Source organism: Watersipora subatra, chromosome 1 (genome assembly GCF_963576615.1).
Source record: "Watersipora subatra chromosome 1, tzWatSuba1.1, whole genome shotgun sequence".
Lineage (NCBI taxonomy): Eukaryota > Metazoa > Bryozoa > Gymnolaemata > Cheilostomatida > Watersiporidae > Watersipora > Watersipora subatra.
The window spans coordinates 68,987,825-69,001,672 of NC_088708.1; the positions used below are offsets into that span (position 1 = coordinate 68,987,825).

General features: G+C 34.9%; 1 protein-coding gene across 1 annotated transcript in view; it reads left to right on the forward strand.

The window, feature by feature from the left end:
• Window positions 1-11,520, forward strand: part of LOC137402212 (mucin-5AC-like) — a 29,317-nt gene extending 17,797 nt beyond the window's left edge. Inside the window, exons 8-11 of the mRNA XM_068088714.1 lie at window positions 5,901-5,998; window positions 6,325-6,505; window positions 8,316-10,280; window positions 10,774-11,520. Coding sequence (XP_067944815.1) covers window positions 5,901-5,998; window positions 6,325-6,505; window positions 8,316-10,280; window positions 10,774-11,001 — 2,472 coding nt within the window. The 3' untranslated portion in view covers window positions 11,002-11,520. The remainder of the gene's footprint in view (window positions 1-5,900; window positions 5,999-6,324; window positions 6,506-8,315; window positions 10,281-10,773) is intronic.
• The last annotated feature ends 2,328 nt before the right edge of the window (window positions 11,521-13,848 follow it).

Genomic DNA, 13,848 nt, shown 5'->3' on the forward strand with positions numbered 1-13,848 from the left:
TCATTTATTATTCATGCTCGACCAAGCGTGACCATGTATTAGATTGCAATATAATTCCTGATACCGAGCAATACTAGTACATAGCTAAAGTTATTCAGGCGTTCACTGGAGAGCTGTTATTGTCAGAAGTTCATAAATAGCTGCGCTCACCACAATTAACATGATTGTGCTAGTCAAGAGGCCTTCGAGTTCACTAGCTCATACCCTTACTAATATTTTATTACGCTAGTAGGGGGGCAATTCTGGAGATGCATATGGCGTCTATTAAGGCTTTTCAGCTTTTTCTTAACCGCTCTTCCTCATATTGTTCTCTTTCTCAGTCCTCCTGCACGTTCAATTTTACATCTCGGTAAAATTATATTAATAAATATTAAATTTAAATATCACCAAGCGTAATAAGCCAATTTTTACTAAGACAGTATTTGCGATGTAACTGTTATAGCGAGACACCATTCAATTGGTAAGATATTCTTTGAATAGTTAAAAACAGCTGGCAGCAAGATATTGAGAGCAATTCATGTAACAAGCCTGTGTATTATTACATATTTTAAACTGCCTTGTTTAGCGATATATCTACACGTAAAACGCTAATCAATATCGGCATGCTAAGAGCTTATCTTTTATTACGTTAAATCTCTTGAAACCTGAGAAAGAAACAACAAGTAGAAATTAATAAAAGCAGCAGCTGGTAAAGCGGGCTAGTAGCTCTCTTCTATACAGCTTCCTTCTACATCTGTCACTCACTGTATCTTTGTTTGATTGTTGCTAGATGCTGCAATTGTGATCCAAAAAAGAAATACCATCTGTGTGAGACAATGATTACAGGAAAATAATTAATTAGACTTATATGCATCGCAAGGTTCATAAATATTGCCTAAAAAACAAATGCCTTCGCATACCACTCTCTCATGAAGCAATATTTAGGCTGAATACGCACTGTTGTACCTGACTTCACACTGACATCGTGTAATATGCCCAGTCTTCCAGCTTATAGCATAGTTATTCCATTCTGGCAACCTAAACTTGGCAGGTATGTGTGCACTATTACTAAAGTTAAAGGAATTGAAATACTTGGAGCACTTTGAAAGCATTTAATGATGATTTACGAGTTAATTCTGGGCTTAAACCTCGCTGACCCAGCTGTCTATCAGCTGACTGTCTATCAGCTCATTGTTTGTTGGTCAAGTCTAGCGTGGAGTAAATATTGTCTTAGTACTGAAAAATGAACAATCTTTAATTACAACGTTGTAATTATTATAAATCAATGATGTATGTCAATTGAGTATATGTTTGACTCTTGGAATTATTTGTTTTTTATATGTAAACTTCCACACAATTGGATGATTTTTAAGCTCAACAAATGACAGTTGTTAGCAAGTTGCTCTTTCTATTGATAGCTGCTTTTTGCTTAAAAATATTTAAAATCATCTGTATTTTAATATATTGCAATTAAACATTATTTTTTGATCCTGATTCATATATTAATTGTGCTTTATTGAATGCAAAATAGCACCCCAATAAATAAGCATTACAACACTTTCATTTAATTATAATGCAAAGCTAATTCAAAATAAAGTGGCTCCATGTTCGCTTGTATTTAACAGCTTACTTGATCTGATATTGCATGCTTCCATTTTTGTGGTCAATGCAATATCTCTTTTTGTATTTCATCATTTCCGTTATTATGTAATAGCATTGCCACTAACTGTTATTATGTAATAGCATTGCCACTAACTGCAAGCTGTTTATTGCTGTATATGTTTCGTTTTTAAACTCACAGCAGAATATGCTTCGCATTATTTACAAAAAGAAAATAATTTTGTCTAGTATGCTCCTAATTAATAATTACTAACAACTTAGTTGAAGCTAACTGTCAAGCAAGCCTGTGGCTAATATTTTTACCTCATTACATCGAGAGCGAGAACTATCTTTTGCATGGCACGCTTTTACTCAATCTGCAAGGCTGCGGAACATTAGCCAAGTAAAATTTTCGAAGTTTTACTAGCTAACTTTTAGCTCACAGGCAGGTGTCTGACTAAGAAGTTGTAAAACCAGTAATCATAAGATGTTGACATGTGTGAAAACAAAGCTATTTGCTGTATATTATTTGCGGTATGTGCTAGTCATAGGACCAATGAGTAAATTATGGATGGGTGGTTCGTCACCCTCCCGATATACTGCACCATTAATAACGGTAATGTACTTTTTGATTCTGTAAAAGAAGTGAATTTGCGAATCGTTAGTAATGAATCATTTGAAGAAGGTTAAGCAAGCCATTTTACTTGGATAACTCGTCATTTGTCACAGATTTTGAGCTCCTTACATTCATAGCATGTCACTGGTCTGTCTACAATCTATGATTCACTTCTCTGCCAGCGCTCCTTCAATAGAGAACATAATCTAAGCTTTTGAAGCAGTTACCAAGCGGACCACAGAGCTCAGGCTTTGTTCATGTTATGCTGCAATGTTTTGGTATCACTTCTCATAAATAATTCAGATTTCGAAAGTTTCACTTCCTTCTTTGTCCTAAATTATCAGTGCATGGGTAGGTCAAGCCTTGAGGTAATTACAGTGCGCAGGTGACGAATAGGTATGTAATTTGATGCCGTGTTTAGTCCATGATAACACTGCTACAAGTAACTAAATGCAAACTAGATCAATCTCTTTAGAATTCAGTCCTACTAGGTGTGAGTGAGCATGAGCTGATTGAAGCTGGTTTGTATGTTGGAGCATCATCTATTTAAAACTGGTTTGTATGTTGGAGCATCATCTATTTGCCTAGCAAGCCATTTCTATTTATAAAATTACATCAGCTCGCTGTTTTTAATCTTCTCTAAATGAATCAGCTGGTATAACCAAAGCAGACATGCTATCACAATAGTAGTATAGTGAATCACAGTATTTCCTTGCTTTCGATATTGCTTCTTGTGAGACCTTCCGACATTGTTTTTTAATGGGACCTTTCGATATCGCTCCTTCATGGGACTTTCAATTCATAAAAATTTGCTAAACTACGTGTACAAAAATTTGATCCTTCAATGGAGGCCTTTGTCTGCTTATCCTTGAAAAGGCTGTTCTATGAAAGATCCTATGACCTTCAAAAGGCTGTTCTTTGGAGGATCCTATGGTAAAGAAACTGTAATCTAGCAAGACTCCAACTCCCATGAGAGATATCCAGTTTGTATTAAAGGCGGTGAATTGCAAGTTTTTGTAACAATCATTTATACGTTTGTTATAATAAAATAAATGTAATGGAATTTGAAAACTTCAGAAACTGAACATTACTAAACTTGAAAATATAAATAATCTCACAAAGTCATTTACATTATGACCGGATAACAAAAACTGAAATAGCCTGACAGCTGTATAAAATATGTTGCTTGTTTATTAGTTTGTAAACCGGCGTGTAATTTGTTTACCTAAAACCTGCTTTGACTATGAAATCCTGCCCTGCAGTTGTTTACTCAGGAACAATGGACCCTTATGACAGCTACCATATGAAAGCATGAAAGCGCCATCGTTTGATGTAGTAATAAGTGCTATAGCCAGATCTAGTCATAACTTCGATTCTAAGGTTAGGAGGGAATAAAATAACGTATTTTTGTTTTTAACATATAAAAGTAAAACGGTAACAAATCGGAAATTTCTTGATTAAAAGTAAACCAATTTATAGGCTCAAGGCTGCTCATAACTTTTCAAAAATGGCCTCATTGATGACAGTTTTCAAACATCATCTTTTCTGATATTTGCAAAAAATAAAGCTCGCATCACAATTTTATATTATAATAAGTTAACTTTTTCAGAATGGTTTATAGTTTGTATTTGTTAAAGTCAACCCTTCAGAGATACTGCAAGGTTACGAGTGTTGAATCGGTTGTATAGCAATAACTATAAACCATCAGTCTTTTTAAATTTAAATTCTCAGAGATGAAATGTAGATTAAAAAATAGCGGTTGTCAAATCAGTAGAATCACAGTCTAGCTGTAAGCAAAAAAGAACATCTGAAATAATTGTGGCAAAATAGATTAGACGTGCTTCATTGCTCACTCAGTGATGCGTGCACCCATCCATCATCAAATGTCATGCTGAATGTTTCCATCAAATCTCTTAAGAAAGCTTCTGACTTAAATTTCCTGTCTTTGTAACTAACCGATGATGAACTCACTCTATAGTTAATATGACTGTACTCACGCAACTTGCTTTCCGTACTTTCTGAAGCAGAACTGCCATCTCATTTACAAACATTTTCTCTCAACTTTAAAGTATCCGCATTATAATACATTTAATAAATCAATAAGACTTTACTTTTAAATATACGAAAGTTGGACAACTGGTGCTATTAGTTCTATAAGGAGGCAGAGTTTATTAAAAACATCAGGAGTGAGCGTGTTACTCTACTGTCTTTGTCTAGCCAATATGTATGGGTTGAAAATTTCTTCAATTATAAAATATATAAAAATAATGAAGTCTATTCATAAATCAATAATTTTAACAGCATCAAATAAAAGCATAATTCCTTTGAAAATTATGACTATATTTTGTGAATATTTTACTCAGTAAAAAACATTTTAAAAACTACGATTTGTTGTCAACTTATTCCCCGGTTTAATACATTTGTAGCTTTACCTGTATTCTTGTTCAGTAAGACTAATGAAACGCAGCGCATGTGTTATTTCTAGAAAGCTTTTATTTTGCTTAAAATCTCCGTCCTTTGTTTGCCAGACATTAGTTATTCAGTATTTGAAGCATCATTTGTAAGCCGATTCCAACAAAAACTGGTTGAATAGCATCCATCCGTGTCGCCTTCATTAACCACAGTTTCTTTTTCACTATTATAATCTCCAACTGACCATAAGCTCTTCGTCTTCTAAGCTGTCAATTAATGGCCGTTCTAATACTCGGTTCTTCCATCATAAACGACACAAGTTTCAACTTTGTAAATCCACATCTACATCCTGTGTAGCTTATCTTCACTAATAATAAGCATACACAATAATACGCACTACCTAACAACAATGATTTTTACAGGATATGTTATATTGACAGTGTATCGGTGTATATTGAGCTAGAGCTATTTATGTATACGTATGTGGATGTTAAAATGTTTAGCCCAGGTATAGTTAGCTCATTAATTTTACGATGTGGAAACCGTTATGATTAATGGAATAATGAAAGCTGGGTATTTGAGGCGATGCATGGTTTGCTAGGAGTTATTAGACAACTTGGAATTGGCTAAGTGTAAAATGGAGTTACGGTTCATCCAGGCAAAAGTTTGACTTATTTTATAGCCATTGCCATGTGGCTGTTGCAGAGAAATGACAAAATTTTGTTATTTTTCAAGTAATCATGAATCATAATTTCTACACCCTTGCAGGATATAGAGTGAAGAGTAAATTTTATTACTATTAAAAGATCGCTGTATTAAAAATTTGATCAAATATTGAGACACTATTGGCGCTGTATGGTGTTGCAACACTTTGCAAAAATGTGTGTAAGATACCCACAACCAGGTTCTTAAACACACTTTAGTTACCTATCGGTCGTCATAAACAACGCAGAACTTTTGAACAACCATTAACTGTGTTTCTATGTTTCAGAAATTGATTCTTTTTAGCTAGGAAATATACAAAACTGCAAAGATTTGAGTTGGAGGCTGAAAAACATTTTCCTATGAAATTTATTCTTCAAAGAATGAAAACAGCAATTTTTTAAAATACTTGGTTTGTATTAAAGACTGCGTGGTGTAATTTCTATCTGAGCCTTTTGCATAAGTTTACTTAATAAAACAATCGACGTGACTTTATTTTTATTTAAAAAAATGGAACACTCATTATTCATAAATTGTAAAATATAAATAACTTCAAATAACCTTAATTCACATGAGAATTTGTCTATTCCAGATATGTCGGAAGCGGTTGTGGAAGCACCTATATGACCGAATGGGTGGAGTTCCCCACAATACCAGCGCAGCCACCTGCACTAAGAGACAATATGAAAGGTTAGGCTATACATGCATAACTACGACAGCAATATTCAGGACTAATTTTATAAACCTGTTTTATTTTTTTAATAATGGCTAGGCTATCGATGATTGCCTAAAGTAATCATATAGTGTATTTTACTCGTTTTATTTGATTCAAGTTTTACTAAAAATTAAGAGATGAAGAATTTTTTATTATGCCCAGTTTAGAAACTCTTACGTATTTTGGAACACCACAATTAATACTAATGATTATAATGCTTGAGAAGATCATCATTCCAGAAAAAACTTGTATTTAGCCACACAGATTTTTTTTCCATTAACACGCGCCGTTTCATTTGCAGGCTGTTGCTGAGCTTTGAGAAGCATGTGGTCAGGTCTACAGTAGCAAGCAAAGGAGTTCTGCCCGCTAGCCAGATGAGCAAATTAAGGAAGATGAACATGGCCATGGTTCACCGTCGACATAAAAAACCTTCGGCCATTGGCAGCGGTACGACTCAAAGCTTGGATACACGCGGGAATGATGTAAGGTTGCCGCACATTCTCTGCGTCTATTGCATATGCTAATCAGAAGTGAACTAGCTTGCTATTGATTTTGTGCACTTTTGTATTATTGTTTGCCTAGCTGGCATTTCATGACAGTTGCTGCATGTAGGTGTGCGACATTAATGCAGCCATTATCTGCAGTGTTAAAAAATAGCCTGCGTTAAATATAACACTTTACATCTTTTTGTTATAATAACAATTATTTACGTTTGCTTATGTGAAGGAATCTTGAAACATGTCTTATTACCATGCTGACTGATACTGGTTGTGATAATCTAGGATATTATGGATTAGCTTTCATATTTGACAACCATTGCTGCTGGATTAACCTGCTGCTACTGCCTGGATAGGTTAAGGTGTAGACAAGGACTGGTCAAGATATTTGACTGTATTATTTTGTCAAATTACTTTTGGCATATTAAATTTGGCAGCAAAACCTGTTAAGGATTTACATTAAATAAAATTTATTTGAATCATGTGGAAGAAAAAGTGTAATCTGGACTGGAACCTCAGTTATCTTACCATAGGGTTTGACATCAATCACTTAATGTTTTTAAAAGGCGTAATACATAGTATAACATACTAATCTGTTATCTAGATAGACAATTATTATATGATAATACATAACAAAAGTATATGTATATATAGTAAGTGGAATATGTTTAAGCTGTTTAAAGGTCATAGTTTTTTGTGTTGCTATTATCCTTTTTTAACAATTGTTAAAGGTTGACTTGCAACAAAATTCACATTACAGTTATTTGGTATCAAAAGATTCACCATGTCTTACTCTGTTGTGCTGTTAGTGCCAAATATGTGGAAATGTGATTACAAGCTCTTAAAAGCTCAAAAACGAAAAGCTGCCGTAGATTGGAATCTCTTTATTTCTCTGACGTAGTCATGAAATTTGGTTATCGTCTTGTCACGTGATGTTTTCCCGTGAATTGAAAGGGCAATAAAAAGCTCAATATAAAACTTATTGTAGCACTAGTTTATGACAAACACTTCGGGTTTTACCGGAGACCCCGTATCAAATATAGATGCTCGCTACTTTACAGTTTTGTTTCGGTTTGGTCTAATTGTCAAGTCGTAATCTGATCATGTGACCCAATACTTCGCAAATAATTTCTGCAGCACTTTTTGATTATCACAAATGACCAACAGGCTCGTCATGATTATCAGACAATGATATGTACTCCTTCCAGCTAAGGTTAAAAGATTAAACGATTTTTTACGGTGAGTTATAAGATATCACTGCTAAAAGTGACAGCATTAAAATAACGATAAAACAGACGCGTAAGAACAATAGACATGGTTTATTGAATGCGTGAACTATATTTGTGAAATATTTCGACGAGTAAGGTTTCATGAAAGTGTAAACAGAAACCATCTACCACAGTTACATCACATTTGAGCCGTTTTGGAAAGAGAATCCAAACTACGGCGGTCTCATGTGGCAGCGATTAACTGTTCGTTTTTTAGCTTTTAAGAGCTTGTAATCACATTCCCACATATTTTGCCCCTACAACATAACAGAGTAAGACATGGTGAATCTTTTCATATCAAATAACTGTAATGTGAATTTTGTTGCAAGTCAAATTTTAAACAACAATAGTTGGTAGTTTTTATGACTTTATTATTAGATCTGGCCTGACACAGAGTCATCTTATTTTGCTTGAACTTGTCACAAGCCGATCTAAATGGTCAACTTTTGTTTTACTTCATTAGAGAAGGTTGTAGCCAATTGCTTGAAGTGTAAAATAAATCGATGAAATCAATAATTTTTTTACAGTGGGATTCGACTACAGCATTGGAGAAAGCTGGTATTGAAGATTCGCTAGATGAAGATCAAATTCCACTTTCCAAGTTAAAAAGTGAATGCAAGGATAGCCTGTGCTCAGCCGTTGCAACTAGAGAATGTAGCCTGCAAGATGTAACCTCGTCCAAAGACGCACTCAAACACAAGCTCAGTCAATCAGTGTTCTCTTCAGGTATTGATGAGCTAAAATCCCCTCGACCGCTTAAAGGGATGCCTATAGGCGTAGCCCATTCAGCAATATCAGCACCATTGTGCACAAATGCCATATCTTCTCAACCGACGGTAACAAAAAACACTAGTGTTTTTGAGGTGAACGATAATGTTGTTACACCCAACACTACCATTCAGGCGGCAACTAAAGCTTTGATGACTATACTTCCTGCGCATCAGATAGTCAAAGCCAATCGACCATTGAATGTTTTAGGTCCTTGTCACCAACATCTTTTGACAGACGCACAACGATCGCCTTGGACAACAAATTTAAAAAAATGTTACGGTGATCCTTTTACAGTCTCAACCGCCCAAGGCCTACGTTTGATCAGTGACTTGAAAAGGTCAGCTTCTGGTGAAGTTCTTGACCTCTCAGCAAAAAAATTGAAAATTGAAAAGCCCACATCTTCCCAAACTGTTGAATCGAGTTTCATGAAAGCAGATGACTGTGGTGCTATTGACTTAACCATGAACAAACCGTTATCATTAGTTAAAGTAAAAGATGAGGTGACTATACCTACTGCTCCTTGGACTATCAAGTCCTTGAAACCTCAAGACGAACCACTGAACTTCTCCAAAGTCACTAAACTTGCAGAACCTGAAACAACTTGCCAACGTACGCCGTCATTGATTCATAAAGAATCGGTGAGTTATGCAACATCAGTTTCACGCCAAACATGGATGCCACCTGCTGTTCACAGTTCTAATCAATATTCAGGAAATTTGGTTCCACCTAGAACAGCGTATCTTTTTACTTTGCCAAAACCGCCTCCTTCTTACAGCAGCGTCGCTTCATCAATTTATTCTCAAAGACCTCCTGGACGATCTTCAATAGCTAAACCTACTCTAATGAATGATCTGCAAATCGATTTGAGTAGAGCTTCTCCTAGCAGTAGTACATCTACCAGATTTGTAGGTACTGAACATGCAAGGCAGCAGGTAATACCGAATGCATCAACTGGTTCTAGACATAACCACTCTTCATCTCCTCATATGCAGAGCTCTACGCACTCTGCCAGCACCAGAAAATCTGACCTACCGCCGCGATATGGAGAACATCACGAACTTGCTTATGACACGACTCGACTTCACATGAGCATGGCAGCAGACACGAATCATCTGAAAGATGCACGACCTCGAGCACCCTTGAACCCGATAACAATTCCTGGAGGAAAAGGGATACCTCCTTCACATGATACAAGAATGATAAGTCCAAGAAGCAGTGTTCCTGTCAGACTAAGTGAACGCATGGCTAGTCCTAACAATCGAGGCATCAAGCAAAGGGACCCTAGTCATGCAGTGCCTTTTCCACCAAGACACCCAAGTCTAAAGCCTTTGGAACATCGAGTCGAAAGCATGATAACCAGTCCACGGCCAATGACAGTGCCAACTAGCCAGCTAAAAGAGCTAGAAAATAGTCGCCAACAGATTGCTGCTTCTTTTGACCAACGGCAAACTGACACTGCATACAGACACAATCGGCATTCTGAACATACCCATAAAATAAATAATAAGGCTCAAAGGCTGACAGGAAATATGTCTCCAGGTGGCAGTCAATCGACCATGCCCCAACATGTACGACCCAATACTGTATCATCACACACACCTCAGCATTCTCCCATAAACCCACGATTTGTTCCAGCTGCACATAGCCATAAATCCTCCAGCTTGTCGCCAAATCAATTACATATTGGAAATTATGCTCCGTCCAGTTTATCTCCGTATCAGGTAAATAACTGTTTTCCATTTTACTATCATTTTTATATCGATGGTCAATTATGGTGGCTATTCAGCCTCAAATCACATCACTTGTTTACTTTCAATAAAGGAGCATTTCATCTTTTTTAGAATTTTACTGCATGTTCAAATGTGGCTCCTGTTAAATGGCAAGTATTTGTTGCGTAAATACCCATGCCATTACCTTTTAAGGTTGTAAAAAGGCCATTCTTGTACTTCACGGAACAGGTTTACTATGTCACTACCAGTATCTTGAAATATTCCTTTTTTTGATGCATTGATATTTTTAAAGTTTTGCTGAGTCATTACATGCATTATGTCATGTTCGTTCAAGTAGAAAACGTGAGGCGACAAAACCTGTTAATTATTTGCACATTGTTATGCTGAGTAGTTGGTAGTCGACGAAGCTAGATAAAGATTTAGAATTGTGTTTCATTAAATGTATGTATAATTTTTATATTGGTATATTGTATTGCTGTTGCAGAAAAGGTCGGGAACATCACCTGGCACTCGTTTAGAATATTCGCCATACCCAGGAACCCACCAGTTATCCAACACTAGTACAATGTCCCCACTGCCACAGCCCCTGCTGCACAGACTACCAACCAGCCCAAGTGCTTCAGCTAATCTCTCCTCACTGCCAGCACCACCTCGCCTCCAGCCAATGCCCAAACATTCATTTCCTCTCCTCAAACCATTATATAAGAAGTGAGCTTTTGTATTCTGCTGCCTTGTATATACTACATATCATGCTGTGATCACCAAAAGTGTTAACTTTAGCTTATGCATGCCTTTGAGAATTTGTGCTAGTTATATGTATATATATTATGGATACGTATTTCAAATTTTAACATTTTGATAGAATTTTTATTGTATATAAAAACAGTTTGATAGCATTACAGTCAATTGCAAGTTCTAGTTAGTTTTTTGTAGTTATACCACATTAATGTCGCTACTGGCGAATATGCTCAACGTTTTGGTTTTTAGACAAGCCTCTGCAGATAATACAAATTGTGTCTTTTGCTGCAATATCTTTACTAATATTTAGTTGATAATTAGTTGCTGTACAGTTTTACTCATCAGGTTACAAATAGCTTTTGTCAACAGCTGCAAAATAATTTAACAACGTAGAAAAAGGAAACTAACATATATGAATATAAGAGAACAGTTATTATAATGATGTAATATTTTCAAGATGTAATATAAAAATAAACAATTTGTGAAATACCTAGTTCTATTTTGTAAGTACGTGGGGCCCAGAGACTAGAGACAGTATAACACAGTTGCACACTACTTTACAACCATGACAAAAGTGGTTAGCTAACATTCAGAATAAGCAAGCAAAGTGGAATCTGAATTCTATGAAATATGCCATATCTTGTCTTGAAGTAGTGTTGTAATTATAGTCACACACGAATAGAGATATGTCATAATAAATATTTTTGATGACGAAAATGGTCACTTACATTTTTGTTTGTTAAAGTAACCTAAATATTTTATGGATTTGCCTACACTTACAGCTTTATATACTGAGTACACAACTTCCAGGATGTCCTAATCAAGTCATCAGCACTACAATATTTTGTTTAGGATTATAGATAAACTAGTTAATAAATGGATATTATGACTTTCTAGTGCATAACATGAAGTGCAGTAAAGGACAAATTTTCAAAATTATATTTGTTGTAAAATCTTTGTATTGTAAGTACCTGTATGTATTTGTATTGTAAGTACCTGTATGTATATGTAGAACTTTTTATTGGCATTGGTAATCATCACATTAAAATGATGTTTTTCATTACATACCAAAATAAAAAAAGTAAGACTGAAATCAGGAATTAATAAGTGAGTTGAACAAATGTGTTTTAAAAGTTGGTAATCTAATAGCATTGTGGAGGAATCGGGATATGGAATTGAAGATCGTAGTAATAGAAAGTTCATAAACTGAAAAACTATGATGGATGTAGTATGTTGGTGTCACGAAATAAATGATGATATTTATCATGTCGGCAAGCATAAATACAAAAATTCTGAGCACAGTTTGTGCAGGATTTTGAAACTTCTAACACAAATGTGAAAACGGGCAAGTCTGGGAAAAGCAATATGTTCAAAGATTTTGTGATGCGTTCATTTTGTGGAAGTGTGGTAAGCTGAAATATGTGATCAGTAGTACTGTAGTACGTAAATCATAGTAAAAATTTCTGTAAGAGGATTATCCTTATCTAAATAGAAGACATCTTATTTTCAACATTTATAAATTTATTTAAATATAAATCAATATTTGAATTATACTTATCCGAATAGAAGACCAGATTGTTTTCTGGAGCGACACAGCAATATCAGAAATCATGTCATACTTTTATGGCATGGCCATAGACTATATCATGTTAGCCAGGACAAGTTTTTGATGATGTTGACGAGTTATAATTTGGTAGAATTTCTAGCCATCACATTATTAGTTAGTAATTCAACAGTGGTTTGCTATCAGTTTGTGAGTGAGTAGTGTTATGTTATCTGTTACCATTATGAGAAAGATCATTTTTGAGGTACAATCAATAAGGTGACCCAAATTAAAACAGCCCAAAAACAAAAGCAATGAGGTAGAAATGCATCTTGGTGTATTAAGTACTCTAGGTTATTGATATAAATTATTTGTGTTGATAAAAAAATTTCAGAAATATTTTTTTCTGCAATTATATCTTTACCATCTGATTTACCATTGTTGTTAGGAGGAGGTTTGCCTTGAACATTCTTGCTATATCTTTTTCCATTTCTCTATGTTTAGTTATTATTCTGTCACATAAGATGTTTGCATCTATACCAGATGTACATGTACTTGGCTTGATGGTAGAGCTCCTATTACGGGACTAATTTGCAGTTTGGTTGATGGCTAAATATCATGGTGCCAAAAAACTGATCACAGGGAGCAAAACAAATGTGTTTGTAACATATATAAATATATTTAGTGGGTCTCACACAAATAACACACAGGAAACAAAAGTAATTAATACAAATGGCAAATAACTGATAAAAGTTTATTTCAGCAAATTTATAAAAATAACTACGACACAAATCCAAAAAATGTTTTGGATCATGCTTTCATTTAGAATTCATTAGTCTCAAATTTATAACACAAAAACTGAAAGATGTGAGTTACAACATACAGAATTTTAATCGCTTATCATTGGTAAAATTAATTTCTGACAGCAAGTGATCTCAGGATTATCAACATTGACGAATGGCTTGACCATATTGTAAAACCAAGTGGGCTGTGTTAAATAGTGAAGCAGGTTATTGTGAAGCACAAAACATACAAATTTTATTTGTTCTTAAAAATGGTAAAATGGTAACTACAACAGAATTAGTATAAAAAGACAAGCTGCTCTACATGATGATTCATACAAAATTAGGCTGATAAAAATGTTTAAAAGGGGGAATGGATTTGTTTATGAATTTGGTCTGAATTACTTGTCCAAAATTATATTTATATATATAAATATATACACAATAGATGCAGTATTTACAGTCTCTTGCATAAAAGTGCTCAAAATTAAAATAG